This window comes from Vespa mandarinia, chromosome 13, assembly GCF_050613455.1.
Source record: "Vespa mandarinia isolate Hongniang chromosome 13, ASM5061345v1, whole genome shotgun sequence".
NCBI classification, from domain to species: Eukaryota; Metazoa; Arthropoda; class Insecta; order Hymenoptera; family Vespidae; genus Vespa; species Vespa mandarinia.
The window spans coordinates 1,245,398-1,272,500 of NC_140822.1; the positions used below are offsets into that span (position 1 = coordinate 1,245,398).

Genomic DNA, 27,103 nt, shown 5'->3' on the forward strand with positions numbered 1-27,103 from the left:
TGATAATAATTTTTCCAGCAGTGTGTCCGTACATGTCAGTAATATTGAAAATTAGAGTTAGATATGGTGAAATCGATGCTGTTATTTTTCGGTTCACCAAATCCGTATCAACAAGTATATCCGTGAATAGATTTAACTTGTATAAGCAACAGAACAGAAATTTTGTTATTATTTATTGGGCTCTGTGTAATTAAACTAAGATAGATAGATCGAGAGCGATCGATCGGTTTGTATTTTTTAATGAATATTTCCAATCAATTTCTCGGGCAATATGATATTGTCAGAATTTTTTTCTTGTGTTTATTTTTTCTTTTTCTTTATTTTTTTTTTTTTTGTTTAACAAAGAAAAGTTATGAAAATATTTTTTCGAATGCGTAGAGATTTTTTTTTATTTTTTTTTTATTTTTTTTTTATTTTTTTTTTTTTTTCATTCCATCTTCGAAATTGTTAATGATATCGAAAAACTTTATTGGGAAAAGTCTAAAGATAAAAATATCAAATTCCTTTAAAATAATTGCGAAATTATTGATATTGTATTTATTTATTTATTTATTTATTTATTTATTTCTTTTTTGTATAAGTAGATTGTTCTGTAATTTAAAATGTTACTATGTTTTGTTATCGTTTAATAATTTCAAGTGATAAAAAGTAAACTTTTCGATAGGCGGATACTTATTATTTTATCGTTATCATTTATTTTATTTATAACAAACGGTGATACATATCAAAAGATTTTTTGATTTTTTTTTTTATATAATATGAATTATTAATTATAATAGTGAAACTTTAAAAACAAAATATTAAAGATAAAAAATTCCATTGGATTTTTACTTTCTGTTTTTAAACAAAATTTAAGTATAAATAAATAAATATATATATGTATGTATATAATTAATATTATGTATATATATATATATACACATAATTTATTTTTTGACGATAGGGAGAGAGTACATTGAGACACAACTTTTCTCAATTAAGTTTTTTGATATATATATATATAACGATTTTAGAAATAGAAAAATAATAGATTAAATTTTTCTTCCTTTCTATTAAAAGTGGACATTCATTAAGAATATAAATAAATTTTTTTGTTTATAACAATTATATGATAAAATTTGGATACACTTCCGTTTTAGGAATTTATAGAAGATATATATATATATATATATATATATATATATATATATATATATATATATATATATTGTGATAAATAATTGCAATTGTGAAAAATATTTCATTGATTAATATAACATTATTGTCATCATTAATATCATTATCATCATCATCATCATCATCGTCATCAGCATCATTATCATCATCATCATCATAGTTATCATCATTATAATTATTATTATTATTATTATTATAATAATCATATTTTTTTACAAATGGTATATATTTTAATCAGATTGTGAATACACTTTGTTTTGTATAGTTTTTAAATAATAATAAATTTGCACATGCACATACTTTGTAACAAAGGAGATCATTAATAGAATAACCGTCCTTGAAAATTCAAGAAGATAAAGAAGGAAAGGAAGAGGAAGAAGAAGAAGAAGAAGAAGAAGAAGAAGATTCATCGAACTTCATCGAAGATCAAGGATCTCTCTGGATCGATCAGTTTGAAGAGATCCAGTGTGATGATACATTGATATACGATAATTTATAAATGTTCCATATGCAATTATGAGGTATGTTAACGAAAGACAGACACCTAAAATTAATGTCGAAAATTTTCAAAATAAAAAAAAAAGAAAAAAGAAATGATAGCGAGAATGACAATTTTACATTAAATGTACATCATATATATATATTTACACGTGTGTATGTGTGTGTGTATGATGTGTGTGAGTGACGCGCGCGTATGTATGTATATCTTGTATGCATGTATACTCTTTTTCTAACACTCTCATATCAATTTTCTCGTGACATTTCTCATTTAAGGACAAGCAATATGACAAAAATAATAATGATAATAAATAAATATATAAATAAATAAATAAATAAATAAAAAAAAAGAAAGAAACGAAGTGTGTAAGCGCGTGCGTGTATGCGTATCCGCACGTATATTGAACATACGTGATATGAAAAATTGAAGCGAACGATTTCTATGCTTTATTTTTCAGATCCGAACTTTCTTCTACCGTATGATCAGAGACACGTCAATTATAATTGGACAGGAGACAACGTCATTCCAAATACAACGACAATGACAACGACTGCGACAGCTGTAGTAACAAGATCCGCCGATCAACACGTTCAAAGATTCCCTTGCGGTAATTGCAACAGTGTCTTCAGTAGGAAACATAATTTACAATATCATTTGAAGTTTGAGTGCGGCCAATCACCGAGATTCAATTGTCCTTATTGCGGATATAGAACGAGACATCCTTCTAATGTTCGTGCACATGTTCGTCGTATACATCCTGGAAATACCGTTTACGTAGTTGATATATGTAAAACGGAATTACTTCAGTTTACGTAGAAACAGGGCAAGAGAGAAAGAGAGAGTGAAAGAGAGAGAGAGAGAGAGAGAGAGAGAGAGAGAGAGAGAGAGAGAGAGAGAGAGAGAGAAAGAGTGAGTGAAAGAGAGAGAAAGAGACAGAGAGAGAGAGAATGCGTGCGTGCATGTATGGAAAGGAGAAAAAGAAAACAAAGAAAAAAGAAATATTTTTATTTTATTATAATAGATAATTATCTAGGTTTTTTTTTATTACAATTATAATAATTACTGTATTATTATTATTATTATTATTATTATTATTATTATTATTATTATTATTATTATTATTATTATTATCATCGTCATCATTATTATTATTAGTATTATTTATTATTTTTATTCAATTTCTTTATCCCATTTCTGGAGACCCCCCGCCCCCAAAATAATATTTTTCGCGGCTTTTTTTTTTTTTTTTGGCCCGAACGAGAATCATTCATTTTAATACGATAGTGTGTGCTTGTGAATGATGATACACGTGTGCCCGTAAGGAAAACGAACCTGATGAATGACTGTGATATAAATTATATTATTATTATTATTATTATTATTATTATTATTATTATTATTATTACTATTACTATTATTAGATATTATTATTATTATTATTATTATTATTGTTTTTTAAGTCGACTGATGAGTCTCATCGTTGTGATCTTTTTCATCTTTTATTTTCTTTTTCAGCTTCTTCTTCTTCTTCTTCTCTCTTTTTTTTTTTTTTTTCTTATTAGCTAAGGTATCCGACATACTCGCTCAATTTTATTGCCTCTTTTCCATTATATAATTGTGATATATATACACACACACATATATATATATATGTATATATATATATATATATTTATTAATATTTATTGATATTTATTAAGTTAGTAGAGATGAGATCTAATTGTTTAGATTAGATCTTGATATGAAATCGTCCGTCGTGATCGTAAGTGATATTATCTCTTGTGTGATAATTCATCGAATAAAGTTTATTATTACGTTAACTTTATATGTTAATATTATAATGGGATCATCAATGATGAAGCTACTATGAGTGATCAAAATTTATTCAATGGTGTTGGCAGTAATCTGTTCTCTCTCTCTCTCTCTCTCTCTCTCTCTCTCTCTCTCTCTCTCTCTCTCTCTCTTTCTCTCTCTCTCTCTCTCTCTCTCTCTCTCTCTCGCTCTCTCTTTCTCTAAAATGAAACAATAATGATCGTCCTTCAATCTTAACAACGATAAGTTAACGTTTTCACGACTATTCTTTTATCATTCTCTATCCATGTTTGTCCATAAAAAAAGGTGCTTGTACGACAATTTCTTCGAATAATATTTTTTAGATGTAAAAAAGAAAAAGATTTGGAAAAAAAAAAAAAAAGAAAAAAGAAAACAAAACATCAATCTCAAGTGAACGTATTAATTTTATACGATAAATCCATGATTTATTTTTTCAGGATTTCTTTTTCGATCGTTGATCTAAGGACGACACGAGAAAGTAAAGATAGAAAGAAAGAAAATAAAACAAAAAAATAAAGAGAGTGAGAGAGGGAGAGAGAGGGAGAGTGAGAGAGGGAGAGAGGGAGAGAGAGATTTATTAATTAATTTATACGACTCGTCAAGAGTTGAAAAGAATTGTTTGTTTTTCTTCTAATACGGTCTCGTTGATTCTTTTTTTTTCAGATAGTGGGATCGACTTAAGGCAAGATTATCCCATCTCGGTTTGCTATAATCCGAACCATGAACTTTACCAAAGACTTCAACGAAAGAAGAGCGTTTGTTGTTATAAATGCGGCAATAATTTTACAAGGCGTAACAATCTTTATAATCATCTTAAGTTTCAATGTGGCCAGCCACCAAGATTCAAGTGTCCTTATTGTCCTCATATTACGAAACACGCATCGAATTTAAAAGCTCATATACGTAGGAAACATCATAAAAAAACGGTCTACGTTATCGACATTTTTTCGACCAATGAAAATGCAAGCAAATGAAGAATTATTGATTAGTTTTAATGAGAGAATGTGTGTCTGTCTCTGTGTGTGCGTGTGTGTGTGTGTGGGTGCATGAGAGTCCGATAAGATGACTAATAAATACATAATAAACACTATCCGTTCATTTCAATGAATAAATTGGAAATATAAATTCATTATGATCGATCATCAACGTCATCATTATCATCGTCATTGTCATCATTATTGTTATTAATATTATAATTTTTTCTTTTTCTATTTCGACTGAAAAAACTATTAATCAGGCTTTTTAGTTCATTTAAAAAAAATCTATTATATATCTTGTTTGATAATTTTATTCGTTTCTTTTCTTTCTTTCTTTCTTTCTTTTCTTTCTTTTATTTCTTTCTTCGGCAATTACTTTTTAAAATTTGAAAGATAGAAATGATTTTAGGCGTAGGAATTATTTAAGAATATAGGAATTAATTAATAAATTCTTTGAGAATATATAATTAATTATAAACAAAATATTTATGATATAATTACGTATAATTTAATAAATACGTGCTATATAAATGTATATGTATATATATTCTCGAGAAAGATGGGGTCAAAGGTAACAAAAGAAAAAAAAAAAAGAAAAATATGAGACGATACAAATTACATATATATATATGTCGATTTATATAATATTATACACATATATATTGATATAAAAAAACATATATATATATTTTTTTTTTCTTCTTTTTTTTTTCTTGTTCTTTTATATTTTTTAAAAATTCCACGACGTACCTGGTCAATAATGTAGTGTGAATAATAAAATGTATTTAATATATCTATCGAAAAAAACCACAATAGAAGATAATTACTTTTCTTTTTTGTGCAATAAGTTTCTCTCTACATTGCTTGACGTTAACATAAAATTAAACAATTTAAGAATACAATTTAACAATATTTTAATATTCTAGAAGAAGGGAAACAAATATAAAAAATTAATGTATATATATATATATATATATATATATATATATATATGTTAATTATTTATATATGTATATATAGATATGTATACAGGGTATGTCAGAGTAAGCGTGAAATATTTTAATGATGACTCAAGCTAAATTCAATAATAAAAAAGTTCCGGTTAAATTTTGATACCACCACCTATAAAATATTTTGAATTTATTCGAGCGATATCCTGTATATATATATATACATTTATCTTATCAGGGAAAACTATGTATGTAATTGTTTATCAATAGTAATATTTTATTTACATTATATTATTTGTTCTTATTAAACTTAATATTGTTTCAATAAATTGTCACAAATGTTTTAAATAATCGCAGTATATATATAATATATATACATATTATGTATGTAAACGTTATATATATACACATATTATATGTCCTTTCCATGTATAGATTTTAATCGTGTTGTTCGATTCTTTCAGGATTTTCAATATCAATCGTTGTTTTGTTTTGTCTTCTTTCTTTTCTTTGGTTCGAAATATAATAATTTTATTTTTAAATCGTGTTTTCAATTTTCGTCGATCGTGATAATAGTTATTCTGTTAAAGGAGAAAAGAAAAAAAAAAAAGAGAAAAAAAAAAAAGAAAAATAAAAGAAAAAACAAAAAAAAATAAATAAATAAATAAAGGAAAAAAAAAAGGAAAAGAAAAAAATTTCTTTGGATATGAAAATTAATAATTTCGTGGTTGAAAACAAAATTTGTTCTTCTTTATTTTTTCAGATTTCTACATGAAACAAGCGAAGAAGTGTCCGAACAACTGTGGTAGGATTTTTGTTCGCTATAACAACTTGATGAGACACATACATTATCATCGTTGCCAAGAACGTAGATTCAAGTGTCCTCGGTGCGATTATCGATCGAAAAGAAAAAGTCACGTTTACAGGCATCTAAGGGAAGTACACAAGTGTGCTGACACACATTGCATCGAACTGTGAACTGAGAATTTTCCGATTCGGTATTACATATATATATATATATATGTGTGTGTGTGCGTGTGTGCGCGTGTGTGTGTATATATCTCCCTATTTGTTTATTTTTCTTCTTTTACTTTTTGCTCCTTTTCTTCTGTCGTGTTTCTTCTTCTTTTTCTTCTCTTTATTTCTTTCAATAATGAATGAAAGACAATCTTCTTTTTCTCTTTTTTTTTCTCCCTCTTTTTCTCTTACTTTTACTGTTACTTTTTTTTTTTTTTCTTTTTTTTTTTTTTTTTTTATAAGAAAATATACACACTTCAAATGACGTTCCTATATCAAATTTACGTAATATTCTCAAATATTTTTATTGACATGATCCAACAACAAATCATTATTATCGAAAGTATTTAAACACTTTTTTTTTCTTTTTTAGGATCTGCCAGGTCGCCAGAATAATACGTGAACCAGCGTCCAAATGGTTATCATATAATATATATGTATATGTTTTTTTATTTTTTTTTTTTTTTTTTTTATTAGAAAAATTAAAAAGAAAAAAAGAGAAAAATAAAGAAAAGAAAAAAAAGCCTGTTATAGCGATGTAAATAGCAAACAAAAAAAAAAAGAAAAGAGACGGAAAAGGAAAAAAATGAAGCAAAAAAGTGAGAGAGAGAGCGAGAGAGAAAGAAAACTATGCAACATTCGGAATTGTCAACTGGGATATCTTGATTTGATTATCGAAATTAACCTTCTTACGAAAATTTTCATTATTTTTTCCTATTTTCTTTTCTTTTTCTTTTTTCTTTCTTTCTTTCTTTCTTTTTTTTTTTTTTTTTTATTTCTTCTCTTTTTAATTCTTTTTTTTCTTTTTTTCTTTTCTTCTTTCGCTAATTTATATGGCCGATCATATTATATCATTATTTTCTTAATTATTTTGTTTTGTTTCTTCTTGTGTTTTTTTCTTTATACTTATCAATTCATCGGGGATTCATTCGATTAACTCGATAATCATAATTTTTTGTTTGTCATTTTATATACATATATATATATATATATATATATATATATATATATATATTTATAACACTAATAATTTTAATTGAATATTGTTAATAAGAAATGAAAGAAAAAGGAACAAAGATATAACAGAGAGAATATATTAAAGAGACAATTACAATAGCAATATCATTTCTCTTGAACATGTTTCTGTGTACGAGTTCATTAAAAAATAAACGCACATGGGATAAATCTCTCATATCAAAATTGTTCGAATATCTACGTTTAGAAATGTAGCGAATATCATAACGAAATACAAAGACTCTATTATGTTTATTCTTTTTTCTTTTCAGTCAGAGTTCCAAGAAAATCGTTTAATTTATTTATAACAATATTAAGGATAAAAAAATTAATATTAATTGCATTACCAAATAGAAATGTTTCAAGACTGTACTTATTATATATTGTGACGATAATAAAAAGAAATTTTTTGTCGTATCAAAAAAATAAATAGATAAATAAATAAATAAATAAATAAATAAATAAATAAATAAATAAATAAATAAATAAATAAATAAAATACAAACAAAAAAAGGGAAGAAAAATAAAATAAAAATATACAAGGATTCCTCCAAGAGAGATCTCCTCCCCTCCCTTCTTTGTTCCCTAATCGTTAATAGAAATAATTATATAACGTGAAAGGAAAAATAATTATTTATATAATTGAATCAAACGATTATAAATAAATGTAAATTTGTATATATGCTTTGTTACTTACATAAATAACCACATACACACACACACACACACACACACACATATATCTTTTTCTAATTTATCTCGATCAAGCTTTTATCATCAATAGGAATACGTTTCATTCTGCGTTAAATTTCATTAAAAAATTCAAACTAACAAAAATCTTTCCACTTTACAGGAGGAGAACGATCAACCAGGGTATTATTTTTTTTTTCTTTTCTTTTCTTTTTATTTTTTTTTTCTCCCCTGTGTCGATCGATCCACAGATCCCTGATAATTCATTAAAATTATTTAAGAATAATTCCATCATATCATAAGTCATCATCAGTTATCACAAAGTTCTATTTTATTTCTTTCCCTTTCCGATAATCCCTTCCTACCCCCACTCTCAACCCTCTTCCGAAGATTAATTTCGATTTTTTTTTTCGATTTGTTTTCTTATTATTTATAGAGAAAATACATCGTAGCAAGAGCTCTCAAAGATAACGTAGCAATATCGCGATTGTTAAAGGAAGAAATTTTCAATGTGCAGACTGTTTATGTCAACAAGAGTTCTTTGATTATACATAAAAATTAGAAATCTAATCAATCAACTAGATTACACTATTCACATTGTTTTTATCGTTTTAAGGAATGATCTTCGTTCGACACGAAAGATTTACTCGAAAATCTTTGATTTGTGTGATCAGTCTTGGGTATAAATTTAAAGGAACACATTTTTAAAATCTAAATCGTGGAAGATATTCATTCCTTTTATATTTCAAATTTGTTATTAATATTATTATTATTGTTGCTGTTGTTATTATTGTTATTGTTATTGTAGTTGTCATTGTCGTCGTTGTCGTCATCTTCATCGTCATAATTATCGTCATCGTCAGCGTCATCGTCATCGTCATCGTCATTATCTTCATCATCGTGGGTTTCTTCTTTTTTACTTTTCTACTTCTTTTTTTTTTTTTTTATTTTTGTTTATTTTTTTTTTTTTTTCTTATTTCTAATAATTATGATATGTTTTACTGCGAATAAATTTTACATTTATTTTCATCGAATTTGTTTACTCTCATATTTATTGTTTTCTTTTTATTATCTAGACTTCATGGTGTGGTGTCTAGCAGTATATCCCGGTTATAGAAGTATTACCTCAGATATTACGGTGAGCATTGTTGTTTTTAATTATTCAATATATTTATAATTTTAATTATGTATATTATAATCGTAATTAGATCTATATATACATATGTACACATATATATGTTTGTGTGTGTGTGTGTGTTTTTTTTTTTTTTTTTTTTTTATATCCAATCAGATGTGACTCGTCAAATTTTATCGATTTTATTGGAGTACACGTTGTTTCATGTAAAAATCATTAATATAGCTTTGCGAAAAGAAAAGAAGAAAAAAAAGAAAAAAAAAAAAAAAATAAAATAAGAATCTTTCTGTATTATGCAGGAAGAATAAGAAAGAAAATCTTTAATTTTTCGATCGATTGCTCTTCGTAATAGCTATAATCTATTTTTTATCCGGTTCTGTTTTTTGTATTATTTATTTTTTCTTTTTCTTTTTTTTTTTTCACCCTTGTATCAATCTCAATGACCTGCTCTCTTTTTATTTCCAGAAATGTTCCATGAACTGATGAGAACGGCACCTTGGAATTACAGGCAAAGAAATTGTCAATGTCCAAACTGTTCGAGCGCATATCTTAATTTATGTAAATCTTAATGTCGATTCATTATCAACGTACAATTTATTTATTTATTTATTTATTTATTTATTTATTTATTTATTTATTTATTTATTTATTTATTTATTTTTTCTTATCAGTTCCTGAGACCATTAGACTACACCCAATTTTAATTTCTTTTTCTCTTTTTCTTTCTAAATTATCCTGTTGTCTTAAAAAATTCTTTATAAAAAATCATTCAATTAATTTATATTCCAATGTAAATAAGAATGCATTAATAATTGGATTACCAAAAATATCTCAAGATTATTATATATAATTGGATTTATTTGTAGTACAAAAAAAAAAAAAAAAGAAAAAAAAAGAAAAAAAGAATTCCTCGAGATTGCTGTCTCATTGTTTCCTAATAAATGATAGAACTCTGTTGTGAATAAAAAAAATAAATATCTGTAATGATAGAAACAGCAACGAATAAATGTACCTGTTCTATGTATAAATATGTACATATGTTTTATTAATATAATAATTTTTTGATAATATAATACATATGTATATGTATATGTATATTTATACTTAAGAAAATGTTATACCAAGAATTAAACATTCTGTGTTTATTTTTCAGCTATGTAAATTATGAGATTATGTGATTTTGATCGAAGACGTTCCTATTTGGACGATAATCGTTGAAAATCTCAGCGGAAAGAAAAGTGGATCAACCAAAAAAAAGAAAAAAGAAAAAAGAAAAGAAAGAAAAAAAAAAACAGAAAGAATAAAAGAAGAAGAAAAAGAAAATCTTTTTCCTTTCTTTTCATGTTTTTTTCTTTTTCTTTTCTTTTCTTTTCTTTTTTTTTTCTTTTTTTTTTTTTTTTTGGGTTAATCCTTTAGAACCGCGATATGTTTAAATATAGTGAAAGGTTAAATGAGAATCATAAAATGGTTATCTTAAAGTTCCTTTTGATATTTGATTTCAAATATCAATCTCAATGAGTTGCTTTTTTTTTTCTTTTTTCAGAAGTGCAACATACCAGGGAACCAAAGACACTAAGCTATTTCATGAATGTTAGAAGGAAAAAGTATCCGTGTTCGAAATGTCTAAGTACGTTCGTTAAGAAGTATGATTTGGATAGACACATGAAGTATGAATGCGGTCAGCAACCAAGATTTCAGTGTCCTTATTGCAGTTATCGCGCTAAGCAACGACAAAACGCCTATAGCCACGTAAGAAACGTACACAGGAAATGTGATGTCTATACTATAGACATTATCGATAATCGTATGTACATAAATCTTGAGGACACATTTTTTTCTTCCAATTTGTGAAAGTTGGTTTCTTTTCCTTTTTCGTTTTTCTTCTTTCTTTTTTCTTTTCTTTTTTCTTTTTGTCTCTTTTGTCTCGTTTTTCTCTTCTCTTCTCCATTCTGTTCCTTTTTTTCTTTTTTGTCTTCTTTGGTTCAAACTTATTAAAATCCGATTATTGCTTATTTTTTTGTTTGTTTGTTTGTTTTTGTTTTTTCTATTTATTTTATCTTATTTTATATTTTATTATTTCTTTTTTCCTTTTTTCCTTTTTCTTTTTTTCAGACTTTGTTCCCTTCGACATTTTTCAAATGTTCAAGTGTTTAATAATTTATAAATAAACGTGATTTAGACTTTCTTCGGATAAGATATTTTTTTCTTTGGATAAACGATTAATTATCGATCATACGTTATTAGTGAGATATATATATATATATATTCTTTTTCTTTTTTTTTTTTCTTTTTTTTTTGCGCTTTTTATTTCGATCAAGGACAATTCTTTACACGTTAATCGTTGAAATCTTCGTCGAGGAAATAGAAATGAAGGATCTTTTTTTTTTTTTCTTTTCTTTTCTTTTCTTTCCCTTTCGCTCGACCCTTTAGTGAGTCGCGAAAAAAGGAAAAAGAGAAGGAACTGTTTAAAGAATTGTTCAAATTTTCATAAACAAAGTTCTCTTCGTAAATATTATTTTGTCTTAATCAATGCCAATCTCAATGTTCTACTTCTCTTATTATTTTCAGAAGTACACAATGCCAAAGAGTCAAAGTTCAAGAAGAAATGTTCTAATAATGGTAAGAGTGAACAGTTTCTATGTTCACAGTGTTCAAGGCCATTCTGTCATAAACAAGCACTTACTAGACATTTGATGTACGAATGCGGCAAGGCACCAAGATTTCAATGTCCTTATTGCGATTATTTAACTAAACAACGACAAAATGTTTATAAACATATTCGAAATGTACACAAAAAGACTGAGGTCTATACGTTGGACATTATCAGTAGTCGTGTGTACAGACCTTAAGGATACAATTTTATTTTTCCTTTTTTATTTGTTACAATTTTATACCTGTTTATATATATATATATATATATATATAAACATTAGATATTATTAATTATTATAATTATAATTATTATGATTATTTGTATACTTTCTTTTTCGTTTTTTTTTTCCAATTTTTCAACGTAACGCGTTAAAAATCAGGAATAATTACATAATTGCTTTTATTTAAGTCATGCAATATGTAATTGTATTTACGATGGCAATTATTTATAAATAAAATGTTATCTGACATGTATGTATTTAATATATACTTAATAAGTTATTGAATTAACGGGTATATATATATATATATATATATATATATATATATAGCATAATATACATTTTATGTAACTTAAATAGTGAAGTAAGTATCAATAGATTATTAATTATTCGTATTCACGTTTTATTATATTATCCGATCATATTTTATTGCAGATTTTTTAAGGATATTATGAAAGAAAATATCTTTTGTTATAGGAAATCTATCTCAATGAAATAAAAATAATTGTTTTAAAATTAAATAAACTTGATCCTTGAAAATTGTTCAAAAGAAAAGAAAAAAGAGAAAAGAAAATAACAGTTTGGAATCATTCTAATCGTTCTAAACATTTATCCTAAATTTTCTTCTTGTCTTTGTTTTATTTTTTTTTTTCTTCTTAAAAAATCGATCTCAACGAGTTACTCTCTTCTTGTTTTCAGAGTTACAGGATGTCAAAGGATCATGGAACAAAAGGATACGCGCGAGTTGTTACAGGAAAAAGTTTCTGTGCCCAAAGTGTCCAAGTAGTTTTGGTTACAAGCATGATTTAAATAGACACTTGAGTTACGAATGCGGCCAGGCACCAAGATTTCAATGTCCTCATTGCTGTTATCGTACTAAACAACGACATAATGTTTATAGTCATATTAGAAACAAGCACAAGATACCTGAGGTCTATGCGGTTGACCTTATCAATTATCGTGTATATCAACCTTGACCGATACGTTCTTATTTCTTTCTTTCTTCCTTTTTTTTCTTAAGAAATTAATTCTTTCTTCCATTTTCTTTTTATTTTTTTATTTTTTTATCTTTTTTATTATTATTATTTTTTTTTTATTTTTTGTAATTTTTCTCTTTAAATCGTGAAAATTTTCTTCTCACTTTAATTTGTCCTTCTTCACGTTTTTTTTCTTTTCTTTTCTTTTTTTTTTTTTTTTTTTTTTTTTTTTTTTTTTTTTTTTTAAATCTCTTTTCTTTTCTTTTTTTATCTTTTATTCGAAACAATGTAGTAATGTTAAACTATTAAATATTGAGTTATTCGTTTATTACATAATGTCAATTTAATTAAGACATGTAACATATAAAATTTATAAATCGATAATGTATTCTTACATTTGTATGTTTTAATATATGTGTTATAAGGAAATGAATTTTTCTGATAACATATAATATTTTTTTATAAGCGAACGATTCAAATACCAATGGGAATTGATCGTTGTGACGGATTTTCTGATTTTTCTAATGGAATTTAAGATTATCCATGTTACACGTGTTAGTCGTTGCAATTGTTGTCAATGATACACAGAAATAAAAAACGTACCTGCGAATATCAACCCAAAGAGATTTTGTTCTTTTTTATGGAGGTTTTTGTCTTTTTTTTTTCCTTTTATTTATTTTTTTTTTTTTTTTTTTCTTTTTGATCGATTGACTCTTGACAATAGCGAGAGAAAACACAATCGCTTCGCAATCAATTAATCATCCTAATCAATTATCGTAAATTTCCTTCTTTTTTTTTTTCTCTCCTTTACGTTTTCCTCCTCTCAATATCAATCTCAATGAATTATTTGTTTTCTTGTGTTTCTAGGAGTCAAAGGTCAATAGGAAATTGTGGAAGTGATAAAAGAAGAAAAAAAAAAAAGATTTTCGATGTTCAAAATGTTCAAGTATTCTTGAGTTACAAGTATAATTCGAATATACAATTGATTTACGAATGCGATTGTAATCAGTAACCCTGCGTGCAAACCCTTTAGGATACATTTTTTTTTATTTGTGAAAAATTTTCTCCCTCCTGGCCCCCCCCCCTCTCTCTCTCTCTCTTACCCAAAATTTACACCTATTTATTATAATTGTTATTATTGATCATATTATTATTATTATTATTATTATTATTATTAGTATTATAATAATAATACTTCTTTATATATTTTTTTGAGCTTCAAAATTTTCTCAACGCAATATATTAAACTACGAACATTATTCATTTACTTATATTTGCTTATTTAAGTTAACTGCAAACATTTATAAAGATTTAATCATATATAAATCGATGTAATCTTACATAGTTGCTTTAATACATATATGTATATGTATATGTGTATATATATATATATATATTATATATATACATATATACACACATATTACACGCACATCTGTAATATATGAGAATGAACTTTCCGGATAATTGAATATATTTTCTATAGCTAAACGATTAATTATCAATTGAGTTAAGTATCTGTATTTTTTTATTTCTTTATTTCTTTTTTTATCCGATCATAGGCATTTATCGAAGAACCCGTTTATTATATATTTAATTGTTGAAATCTATGCCAATGCAATGGAATTAAAAATTTGTCCACTTTTGTAAAAAGACCAATCAAAGAAATTCTTTCTGTGTCTTGATCTTTGAGTATAACCAAAATAACAAAAAAAGAAAAAAGAAAAAACAAAAAGAAAAGAACAAAGAAAAAAGAAGTAAAGACAGTTCGGAATCGTTTAATCGTCCCAAAATTATTAATCGTAAATTTCTTTTTTTTTTTTTTTTTTTTTTTTTTTTATCTTTCTCAATACCAATCACAATGATTCGCTTTTTTTCTTGTTTTTCAGAAATACACCACGTCCAGGAGGAGTCAAAGGTCAACAGGAAATGTGCCAGTGGTGTTAGGAGGAAAGAGTTTCGGTGTCCAAAGTGTCCAAGTATGTTCGGTTACAAATATGATTTGATTAGAGACTTGAGTTACAATTGCAGTCAAAATTGCATTTAAAATTTCAATATTCTTATTGTGATTATCGCGATAAAAAATATACAATATATTTATACGAGTTGAAAAAAAAAACGTGATATCTATGCGATCGACATTATCAGTGATCGTATTAACACAATCTTAAGAACAGACTTTATTTCTTCTAACTTATGAAAATTTGTTTCTTTTTATTTTTTTGTTTTCTTTTATTTTTCTTTTCTTTTTCTGTTCTTTTTTTTTTTTTTTTTTTTTGAGGAAGAAATTTATGATCGATTATTATTATTATTATTATTATTATTATTTTTTTTTTTTTTATTTCATTTTATTTTATTTTAAAAAGTTATCACAAAAGAAGGCGTTTAGATACTTGAAATTCGTTTATTATTATTTGTTTTTTTTCCTTATTTTTTTAAATTAGGTTCAACATGCTCAGAAAACATGTTTAGAAAATATTTTGTACGCAAGTTTTGCAATAGGATATCTTTTTTTTTTTTTCTTTCTTTGGCATCAATAAAAAATATCAAATGATCCTTTTTTCTTTTTTTTTTACTCATTTTCTTTTCTTTTTTACGTTTCATATAAGAATTTTTTTGTTCCTAATATAATCCCTAGTTACGCCTCAAAATTAATCGATCTTTTTTTCCTTTTAATCTACTTTAACAAGCATTGACGATACTAACAATGGTTACAATCTAATGTATTAGATTCTAATTCGTAAGATGTGTATATATATATATACATATACATATGTATATATTGGATTTGTGTGGAAAGTACATGTCCCGTTATTGTTTTCAATTTTTAATCATAAAATTTAATGGATAATGAATAAATTAAGTGAATAAACATTAATAAAAACTGAAACGGTTATAAATAAATGTTTTTCTTTTTTTTTTCCATAGATATTTCAATAAGTATCTAATAGCGACATAATCTTTCCTTCTGGAACGATCCGATATATTATTAATTTTTTTTGTTTTTTTTTTTTTATTTAAAAAGTTTTAAATATCAATAAAAATTGATGACTCTGTATTCTATGTTCCAGCCGTGTTAATTGTCAAATAATTTGTGGATTTGATCGAAGATTCCTTGTTAACACGTCAATTAAAAAATCTTCTACTAGACTGATAGTAATAAAAATAAAATTGATTTATCCTATATGAAGAAATCGATCAAAGAAAAAAAGAACTGATAATGATATTTTCTTCGATTGATTTCGTATTAAATTCGCGAAAAATAAAAATAAAAATAAAAATAAAAATAAAAATAAAATAAAATAATATAAAATAAAAAAAAAAAAAAACCAGAAAAAGAAAAAAAATAAAGCAATTTAATCGTTGTACCATATAAATCGTCATACTTCATTTATTATAGTTAATACAATTTTTTAAATGACTTGCTATTTTTTTTGTTTTTGTTTCCAGAAGTACACCAAGTCCAGAACACAAAGAAACGTCGGACACGTGCAAACGATAAGGGAAAGAAGTTTCAATGTCAAAACTGTCCAAGTGCTTTCGTTCATGAACATTGTCTATCGAGACACTTGAAGTACGAATGCGGTCAAGCACCAAGATTTCAGTGTCCTTATTGCATTTATCGGAGCAAACGACGATGCAACGTCTATAGCCACGTACGAAAATTGCATAAGACCCGTGAGGTCTATGCAATCGACATTGTCAATAATTGTGTATTCAAACCTTGAGGACGATACATATTTTTTTCTTACAACTTGTGAGAATTTGTTTTTTTTATCTTCTTATTTTTCTTCTTCTTTTTTTCTTTTTTTTCTGCTTTTTTTTTTGTTTTTGTTTTTGTTTTTTTTTTTTTGTTTTTTTTTTGTACTTCCTTTCTTGTTTCCCACTAACTCCACCCTCAAACTACGCATCCTTGAAAAATTTACATATACGATCGTTATCGTTACTACTATTATTTTTATTATTATTTATTTTTTTTTATTACTTTTTTTCCTTTTTTCTTCTTTTTTTTTTTTTGTACTTCCTTTCTTGTTTCCTACTAACTCCACCCTCAAACTCCACATCCTTGAAAAATCTATATATACGATCGTTATCGTTGCTACTGTTTTTTTTTTTTCTTTTTCCTTTTTTAATACACATTTTTTTCTTGCTTTTAATTTTGTTTTCTTTTTTTATACTCTTAAACAAGCAGCTTAGTTAAGCACTATTTATATACATATAAATATAATATATATACACAAATATATATATATATATATATATATATATATATATATATATACATATATATTGTATATATTCATCGATATAATTAAGCCGATATAATATGTAAGAATTTTGATACATGACAAATTTATTTATTTTTGTTATATGAGAAGTGAAATGGTAAGGAGACGTGTAAATATTAGAAAATACTGCAAATTAGATAATATAAATGCTATGATCGTTTTATGAAAATTTTTGTACACGAAGGAAGACAAGTGTTCTCTCTCTCTCTCTCTTTTTTTTTCTTTTTTTTTTTTTCTTTCTTTTACCCCATTTTTTATTCTCTTTGGAAATCAATAAAAATATCTGTAATCTTTCTTCCTTTCTTTCTATCTCTCATTTTCTCTCTTTCTTCATAAATCAAAAATATATAATATTAGAATTAATCGTTTCTTTTTTGATAATCTACTTTAGAAAATATTGACGACACAATGATAAAAACTTCGCAATGGATTATTGTTCATTGGGTGAGTGAATTAGAATTTAATTTCGTATTGATGTGAAATATTTGTGAAGATTGATATATATTCAATATTTATTTAGACGTAAAATTAAATATGCTTATTGTCAAATTATAAAGCTAACCATTTATCTCGGAGAAAGAAACATTTCAAACAATTCAATATAAAATTTCTCTGGCTAAACGGTTAAATATTATAAGTATTAATTAATTACTATTTCATTATGTTCCAGCAAATGTTCCATCACATTAATTATCCTATCGTTAAATATCAATGAATCAAAATATTCGATCGATGATATTCTATCGTTATTACGAGTTATCGTCGAAGTCTTTGATTGACCCAAAAAAAAAAAAAAATAAAAAAAATCTAAGAAACACAAATGTTTCACAAATTGCATTAAAAATAAACCGAAAAAAAAAAATTTAATAATTATTTCGATTGATCAATTAGAATCTAATTGTTAATTAGAATTTAAAATCGTTTCATCATCCTAACGAGTTATTATCGATAACTTTATCCTTATCGTTAAATGGATTGCATTTATTTTGTTTACAGAAACGCAGGATAATTGGCCGAAGTCAAAGAAACAAAAATAAAAGGAAAGATAAGAAACAGAAATGTCCATGTTCAAGCTGTTCAAGTTCCTTCGATCATAATGGTAGTTTGACAATGCATATGAAATAAAAATGCAATCATCCGCCAATATTTTAATGTCCTCATTGCTGTTATCAATGTAAGCAAAGGAATAGCGTTTATAGGCATAGTAGAAGGCATCACAAGGAACTTGATGTTTATGCGATCGACATTGTCGAGGAACGCGTGCACAGACCATAAAAAAATTATTTTCTATACTTTCGAATATTTTTTTTTTTTTTTTTTTTTTTTTTTTTTTTTTATATATATAAGTATATATAAGTATATGTAGTGGAAGAAAAAGAAAGAAAAAACGAATTTGATCTGGCGTTTGATTTGTCTCGGTGTTTTTTTTTTTTCTTTTTTTTTTTTTTTTTTTTTTTTTTTTTTTTTTTTTTTTTTTATATATAAATCGTAATCTAGGAATGTCTAATTTTAATTTATATTATAATATATATATATAATTATTTAATTTATATTATAATATATTATAAATATTCAATATATTATATTGAATATTATCTTCCTTTATCTTCAATTCTATTGCTATCGGCTTGTATTTAATTGCGGAATAAAGAGAAATCCCTGATATCATTTTATTATTATTATATATATATTATTGTATAAATATTTATTATATATATATCTAAGAAGATAGATTAATTAGGAACTCCATCATTACTATTGAGTTTGAATTGCCCGTAAAGTTTGTGTCCGATTTGTCTTCAAATGAGATGAAAGAAAAAAAAAAAAGAAAAATGTATTATACATTGAAATATACGAAGAAACAACATGAACTTTTCGGACGACGTAATAAATAGTTATAAATTTCCTGTAGTTAAGAGGTTAAGGGTTAAAGGTATCAATGAGAATTAGCCATATCCTTCTTTATGCTAATTCTTAATAGTTATTACCCAATATATAATAACTATGTTCCTCAACGACACGACGTTTTGTCCAATCGAACCAGACATTACGATCCCCCTCCCCCGTAACAAATTAAAAACTTATTGATCGTTCTTCAATATCAATTGAAACGCGATCATAAAAAAAATGAATTATAATATTCAAATCTTGATCAATGATTTTTAATGTTGGACAAGCTCAGTTAATAACGAATTAGGATTATGAGAAGAATTATTATCGTCAAAATGATGAAGAAAAAAAAAAATAAATAAATAAATAAAATGTTGTTTATATTTTATAGGAATATAGATCGATAGAAAGTCTTTGATCCTTTTTTCGATCTAAATGCTGTTTAGTAAAAGAAAACGAGAAAAAGAAACGTTTAATCAACGATAACCAGTTACATATCGTAAAGTTATTTATCATCTTTTAAATGTTTCAAAATCAATGACTTGCACTATTCTTGTTTTCAGAGATATACCATGTCCAGGGGCTAAAGGTCAGATGGCAAAATGGCACGAGTGGTAAGAGGAAAAGGTTTCAATGTCCAAACTGTGCAAATGCGTTCGTTCATAAACGTGGCCTAACTAGGCACTTGAATTATCAATGCGGTCAAACACCAAGATTCCAGTGTCCTTATTGCATTCATCGTTCTAAGATTCGAAGCCACGTCTATAGGCACATACGAAATATACACAAGAAACGTGAAGTCTATACGTTCGATGTTTTCAAGAATTGTTTAAACAAACCATAAGGACGCATTTTTTTTTTTCATTTTTTTTTCTCCTCATTTTCATTCTCTATCTCTCTCTCTTTCTCTCTCTCTCTCTTTACAAAATTTATACCCGATCATAAAATAATAGTATTATTATTATTATTATTATTATTATTATTATTATTATTATTATTATTATTATTATTATTATTTTTATTATTATTATTATTATTGCTAGTATTATTATTATCATTATTGTTATTTTTTTATTTCTTTTATTTTATATATATATACACGCATACATACATTCATACATTCTTATCATTAAAATTTTCTCAACACAGCATGTTATACTACGACTATTATACATTTACTTATATCAATTTATTTAATTAAGCAAAATGTAAAAGATTATAAATACTCAATCATTTATAAATAAATACAATTTTATACACATACATACACACACGCATACACACACAAACATGTACATACGTATTCAATCACATGTTATTTCTCAGACATTATTAATTTCATCATAGATAGATCTCTCAACGTTAAAAGTTTATCTACGAAAAAGAAAAGAAAAAAAAAAAAATAGACAGAAATAAATATCCTATTACTTTACACAGGATAATCATGAAAGAAAATCATTATTTCTCGCTCGATCTATCCATCAGTATCATTAGAATCATCGTGATAATCGATTATCATTTATTTATCTTGTTCTTTTATTTTCCTCTCGACCATTCATCTCCCTTCCTCTTTCCCTGTCTCCTTCATGTACAATAACATAATTCATTTTTTCTTTTTTTTTTTTTTTCAGAGATATAACATGATTTGAGAGTAAAAGATCTATTCCCATGTTTGAAATTGTTTAAGTATGTTTTTTTAATAAATTAAAATAACTTGAAGTACGAGTGTACCCAGCCATTTAAGATTTTCAATAGTCTTATTGTTGTTATCACATTTAAAAAAATAGGAAAATATTTATTGTCATTTGTCGAAGTATATATCAGCAGAAAATTGAGATCTTTAATTACAATATAATATATTTTCTCTTTCTTTCCTTCTTCTTTTTTAATTTCCTTTTCCAAATATATATTTGGAAAATTTTTTCGACACATATTACAAAAATATTATTACTTCAACGTATTTTCATTTATTTAAGTTATATAAAATGTAAAGCTCTTTTACATATGCTTAATCATTTGTAAATAAATGCATCCTTACCGTATAATTTTTCATAAAAATACGTGATAAAATATGTAACAACCCGTATGACTTAAATATTTTTTTTTGTAGCTGAATTAATTTTTTTTTTTCTTTTTATCAAATATCATTGACAATTGATAGCATTGTATTTATTTATTTGGTCTTTGTTCTCGTGTCAGATTGTGAATTTCTTTCTCTCTCTCTCTCTCTCTCTCTCTCTCTCTCTCTCTCTCTCTCTCGCTCTTGCTCTCTCTCTCTCTTTCTGATAAGAATAAAAAAATAAACATCATTTTTACTTTACAGGAGGATCAAGAATATCATTAAGTTCGTTGATTCTTTAGAAAAATTGTCTTTAGAATCGTTTTATTTCTATCTTTTATTTTTCCAATCTGATGATGGTTTCGTTTCTTTTTATTTTTCAGAGATAGAACGCGATCCACAGTCAATTGCAGTAATGTGTTATGCTGATACTAAAATGACAAAGTTTCCTCGTTCAAAATGTTCAAATAGATTCGGTAAAAAAAATAATATTCAATTTAAGATTACGAATGCGATCAAGCACCAAGGTTTCAATGTCCTTATTGCAATTTAAGGTCTAAGCAATGGCAAAATATTTATGACCACGTTTGAAAAAAGCACGAGATACGTGATGATGTCTATATGATCGACGTTATCAGTAATTGTGTATACAAACCAAATCAACGAAATGTAATTTCGATTTATTAAATGTTATTTTTGTTGTTGTTATTATTATTATTATTATTATTATTATTATTATTATTATTATTATTATTATTTTTATTATTTTTTTTTACGTCTTTTTACCTTTTGTTTTCCTTTTTTTTCTTTTTTTTTTTTTTCTTTTTTTTTTCGTTTTGATATTCAATATTTTTTTCAATAATTTTCTTGACGACGAACGTCAAAACGCATACATTATTCGTTTATCTTATTTTTAAGTCATGTAAAAATGGAATGTCTATAAAGTTTAATCATTTTTAAATAAATGTACCATTACGTATTACGTTTCTATGGATATGTAAAAAACGATTGAAATTTTTGAATAACGCGATACATTTTTTTTTATCCGAACGCGTTAAGTATCAGTGAAAAATTGATAATCTCTCTCTCTCTCTCTCTCTCTCTCTCTCTCTCTCTCTCTCTCTCTGTGTGTGTGTGTGTGTGTGTTTATTCAATAAATTGACATATTATTTTCGAAATTTTAGAAGCATTTGGTAGATGCAAAGAAAAAAGAAAAAATCCTAATTCGATATCGATCCTTCGAAAAAAGATTGTTTAAAATAATGAAATTTCCTTTGTTTTTTTTTTTTTTTAGAAGTGCACCATGAGTCGGATTCGAAGAAATTAAATTTTCGCATCAATATTATAAAGACAAAGTTTCCATGTCCAAATTGTTCGAGTACGTTCGTATACAAGCATGATATGGGTAGACACATGAAGTACGAATGCGGCCAGGAACCAAGATTTCAATGTCCTTATTGCCAATATCGCTGTAAACAATCATGCAACATGTACAAGCACATTCGTAAACAACACAGTAGATGTACGGTCTATACATCGGACATTATCACTAATCGTGTATATCAGCCTTAAAGAATACATTTCAATTTTTTTTATCTATTCTTTTTTCTTCTCTCTTTTAACTTCCGCAAAAATTTATCTCTTACTTCCATAATTTAATCCTTATCGAATTATTGGATATTTTAATTCTCATTTCTATTATTATTATTATTATTATTATTATTATTATTATTATTATTATTATTATTATTATTATAATTATAATTACTATTATTATTATTATTATTATTATTATTATTATTATTATTATTATTGTTCTTGTTGTTGTTGTTGTTGTTATTATTATTATTCGTATAGATATTATTTTTGGACTTTTTTAATAATGTTCTTTTCCTTTTTTCTTTCTTTTTTGTCTATTCATCAAAATTTTCGTAAAGAATCTGACATAATATCGATATTGTTTAACTATTTGTATTGACTTATTTCAAATATGATTCATGTAAAAAATTGATTTATGTAAAATGTTAAGTTTATATAGAATTAATTATTTATAAATAAAAATATTTCTACGTATATGTAATAAGGGACTTTTTTGAACGATTCAATGTATATATATATATATATGTATATTTTTTTTTTCCAATTTAATGATTAAGTATCAATGTTAATTGGTCGTTTTGTATTCATTGATCCAATCATCTGTTTATTATTTTTTTGAGTTCGTTGGAATAAGATCGCATGTTACATATTAATTGTCACATGTCAATGTTTAATTAAATAGAAATAAAAAATATCTTTTTACTTTGCAAGAAGAAGATCAAAACGGAGGAACTTTCTTTTCTCTCTCTTTTTTTTTTTTTTTTTTTTGATTCGACCCTTGAAAATCACGAGAAAGAAATGAAAAAAAAAAAAGAAAAAGAGAAAAAAAAAGAAAAAACGAAAACAGAATTTGCAAATCTTGGAATTTAATTCATGTCAAAATATTTTTTTTTTTTTTTTTTTTTTTTTTTTTCTGTTTCTCATAATATTAATCTCGATGATCTGTTTCCTTCTTGTTTCCAGAAGACATATCCTGGCCACTTCATCAAGGAAAACTTCAGAAAGTGCCAACAATATGTTTTCATGTTTAAATTGTTCAAGCGTGTACAATAATAAAAGAAAACTGAATATACATTTGAAATATCAATGTGGTCAGAAATCAAGATTTCAATGTCCTTATCGCCAGTATCGTTGTAAATAGTCATGCCACGTTTGTCAGTATATTCGAAAGCAACATAATAGACAATCGGTCTATACGATGGACATTATCACTAACCGTGTGTATCGACCTTAAAGGATACATTTCATTTTTTTTTCCTTTTTTTTTTTTTTTTTTATTTTCTTAATAATATTCTTCTCTGTTCTTTTCTTAATTTTTTCTTTTTTTTTTTCTTTTTTTTTTCTCTATTCATCAAAATTTTCCGCAAGGAACCACCTGTTATATTATCGATATTATATAACTATTTGTATAGATTCATTTGAAATATATAAAATGTTAAGTTTTATATAGAATTAATTATTTATAAATAAATGTACTCATACGTATATTGTTTTATATATGTTTGTATGTATATATATATATATATATATATATATATATATATATATATAACATATATTTAATAAGGGAATGATTTAATATATATATTTTTCTTTAATTTAATGAGTAAGTATCAGGATTAATTGATTGCTTTGTATTCATTCATTCGATCATCTGTTTGTTATTTTTTTTTTTAAGTTCGTTACGATAAAGCCTCATGTTACATATTAATTGTCAATGTTATTATCTAATTAAATAGAAATAAAAAATGATGTTTTACTTTGTAAGAAAATGGTTAAACTTTGTTTGTTCGTTTGTTCGTTTGTTTGTTTTTTTTTTTTTAATTTAACTCCGAATAAGGAATAAAAAGGAAAAAAGAAAAAAACAACGACGAAAATAATACTTGAGAATCATTTAATTCATGATAATCAATTGTCGTAAAAATATTTCTGTCTTTTTTTTTTTTCTCTTTTTCTTTTTCTTTTTCTTTTTCTTTTCCTCATAATGACAATATCGATGATATGATGTAACTTTTTGTTTCCAGAGATACATCGTGGCTATCGTATCAAGGATCAACGATAAAAAGTTTTCATCTTTAAACTGTACAAAAGTGTTCAATCAGAACCATAATACTATGAATTAGTTGAATCTAAATATAATCGAGGATATTATTTGTTCCTTTAAATATGTAAAAATTTCTCTAATTTTGTTTCTCTTTTGATAATTTACAATCAATTATTATTATTATTATTATTATTATTATTTTCTCTAAACGTTTTAACAACAGTTACAATTGGTCATTCTATCTTCCCAATATGTCCCATCACACATTATCCAAATCTCTTTTCCTTCGTAGAAAAAAGAAAAATAAAAGCAATAGATCTTTGAGTAATACGATTAATCCTTGTAACGTATTAATTAACTAATTTAATCATCATCATCATCATCATCATCATTTTCATCGTCCTTGTCGTTACCATCAGTTTCTTGTTTCTTGTCTTCTCTTTTCAATCCCTCGACGAAGGCTAATCTCAATAACTTGTTTTCTTTTTGTTTCCAGAAGTTAATCAGAAGCCAAGCACGTCTAACTTCGATGACACCAATATTAGTAAGAAAAAGCTTTCATGTCCGCAATGTTCAAGATTGTTCGTTTATAAGCGCAGACTTTCTAATCATATGAAGTATAAATGCGGTAAGATAATAATATATCAGTGTCCTCATTGTTGTTACCAATATAAATTTCGAAGTGAGGTGAACAGACACATACGAAGGAAACATGAGAATCTTATGGTCTATACAATTAAAATTGTCAAGAATGGTGCGTAGATAGATCCTGAGAATAGATCATTTTACTTCTTCTTTTTTTTTTTTTTTTGCTTTGTTTATTTTATTGTATTTTATTTTTTTTCATTTTAACGTACGAAAAACATGTTCCACTCTTGCCGTAATCGCGATTACATCGATTCTCGAATAATCGAAGATCTTATGAAAAATCTTTGTGAAAGCGTATGGGTAGACGTGTGAATTGTTTTTTTTTTTTTTTTTATCATTTTATTTCTTTTTTTTATTTTCTTATTCTTTTTTTTATATTTTACAAAAGAATCAATCGAAGATGAATCATTAGTCGTATTGATTTTTTTTAATTGGAAAAATTTTAATTTTAATCGTTCCAATCGATCTTCGTAAATTGTACCTTTTTTTTATTCTTTTTTACTTTCTTCTTTTTCTTTTTTCTTTTCTGAATGACTATCTCAATGATTTGATATGTTCTCTCGAAGCACTTCAACGTGTACTGTTGAAGAGTTAAAAAAAGAAATTTTTCATATGAATAAAGGGTGATTTGAAAAGACACTTGATCTTCTTTTTCTACAGTCAAACATCAAGATTTAATTGTGCAATAATTATGCTAAGTATAGATATAACATCTATAGTTACGTTCGAAATATGCACAAGAACAATGAAGTATCTCTATGCGATGGACATCGTTAAGAATCATGTTTACGAACCTTCAGAGCACATTTCCTTCCTGTTATTTTTATTTCTGACAATATTATTATTAATATTATTATTATTGTTATTATTATTATCATTATTATTTTTAATTCTTTAATAAAAATTTTCGATGCCTATTTTTGTTAAATTATTAACAATTTTGCATACTCCGTATCGTTTTATTTTTTCATATTTACGAAATGCAATATTATCATTCGTATAACGATGGATATCTTTGAATTTATATGGCCGACATATTTTATTATTATTAATTTTTTTTCTCATTTTAAGAAATAATAAATATCCTATTATCCCAAAAAGTCCTTTATAAAATCATTCAATTTATTTTTATTCCAAGTACAAAAGATTTTATTATAACGATAATAAAAAATGAAGTTTGTGTTATATACAAAAGGAAAAATAAAAAAGAAAAAAAGAATAAACAAGAAAATTCCTCAAGAGAAATAGCTCATTGATCTGATCAATAATGAAATTCCATCTCATTCTAATTTTTCCTTTCTTTTTCAGAGCTCCTGAGGGTTCGTTTAGTCTGTTACGACGAAGAATCCAATAAATCGTTTTTTGAAATATTTCAATATTAAATAGCTTAGATTTAAATAGTTCGAGAAAAGGAAAAAAAGAAAAAAAGAAAA

At 25.4% G+C, this 27,103-nt stretch overlaps 3 protein-coding genes and 1 long non-coding RNA gene across 13 annotated transcripts in view; all 4 read left to right on the forward strand.

Annotated features, from left to right (window-relative positions):
* LOC118444177 (uncharacterized) overlaps positions 1 to 27,103 on the forward strand; it is a 98,742-nt gene that overhangs the window by 70,956 nt on the left and 683 nt on the right. The window contains exon 7 of one of the 2 annotated variants that reach the window (XM_085661031.1): positions 25,519 to 25,776. In XM_085661031.1, coding sequence (XP_085517157.1) covers positions 25,519 to 25,776 — 258 coding nt within the window. The remainder of the gene's footprint in view (positions 1 to 25,518; positions 25,777 to 27,103) is intronic. The other variant, XM_085661032.1, reaches the window with a different exon arrangement.
* LOC146872559 (zinc finger Y-chromosomal protein 1-like) lies at positions 1,438 to 5,231 on the forward strand. Its single transcript, XM_085661049.1, has 3 exons — positions 1,438 to 1,697; positions 2,133 to 2,282; positions 4,172 to 5,231. The coding sequence occupies exons 2-3, from the start codon at positions 2,216 to 2,218 to the stop codon at positions 4,480 to 4,482; spliced, it is 378 nt and encodes a 125-aa protein (XP_085517175.1). The 5' UTR covers positions 1,438 to 1,697; positions 2,133 to 2,215; the 3' UTR covers positions 4,483 to 5,231.
* Positions 8,494 to 13,208, forward strand: LOC118444192 (zinc finger Y-chromosomal protein-like). 8 transcript variants are annotated; one of them, XM_085661041.1, is made up of 6 exons: positions 8,496 to 8,874; positions 9,233 to 9,294; positions 9,757 to 9,849; positions 10,835 to 11,095; positions 11,860 to 11,910; positions 12,864 to 13,208. In XM_085661041.1, exons 4-6 carry the CDS (start codon positions 10,876 to 10,878, stop codon positions 13,139 to 13,141), a joined length of 549 nt encoding a protein of 182 aa, XP_085517167.1. In that variant the 5' UTR covers positions 8,496 to 8,874; positions 9,233 to 9,294; positions 9,757 to 9,849; positions 10,835 to 10,875; the 3' UTR covers positions 13,142 to 13,208. The 8 variants fall into 8 exon arrangements, with proteins under 8 accessions (XP_085517171.1, XP_085517170.1, XP_085517167.1 ...); XM_085661039.1 differs by having other exon boundaries at positions 8,496 to 8,836; XM_085661042.1 differs by having other exon boundaries at positions 8,843 to 8,909.
* LOC146872560 (uncharacterized) lies at positions 17,672 to 19,945 on the forward strand. Of its 2 annotated transcripts, XR_014982887.1 has the most exons (3): positions 17,672 to 17,874; positions 18,427 to 18,604; positions 19,884 to 19,945. It is a non-coding gene; the product is annotated as an uncharacterized LOC146872560 (long non-coding RNA). The 2 variants fall into 2 exon arrangements; XR_014982886.1 differs by lacking the exon at positions 19,884 to 19,945 and having other exon boundaries at positions 18,427 to 18,697.

Excerpts from the sequence above, each read along its gene's own strand:
- LOC146872559 (XM_085661049.1), top strand. The coding sequence starts at position 2,216 with ATGACAACGACTGCGACAGCTGTAGTAACAAGATCCGCCGATCAACAC. Across the intron at positions 2,283-4,171 it reads CGTTCAAAGATTCCCTTGCG|ATAGTGGGATCGACTTAAGG; the intron begins GTAATTGCAACA and ends TTTTTTTTTCAG.
- LOC118444192 (XM_085661045.1), top strand. The coding sequence starts at position 10,876 with ATGAATGTTAGAAGGAAAAAGTATCCGTGTTCGAAATGTCTAAGTACG. Across the intron at positions 11,096-11,859 it reads TATAGACATTATCGATAATC|AAGTACACAATGCCAAAGAG; the intron begins GTATGTACATAA and ends TATTATTTTCAG. Across the intron at positions 11,911-12,863 it reads GAAGAAATGTTCTAATAATG|AGTTACAGGATGTCAAAGGA; the intron begins GTAAGAGTGAAC and ends TCTTGTTTTCAG.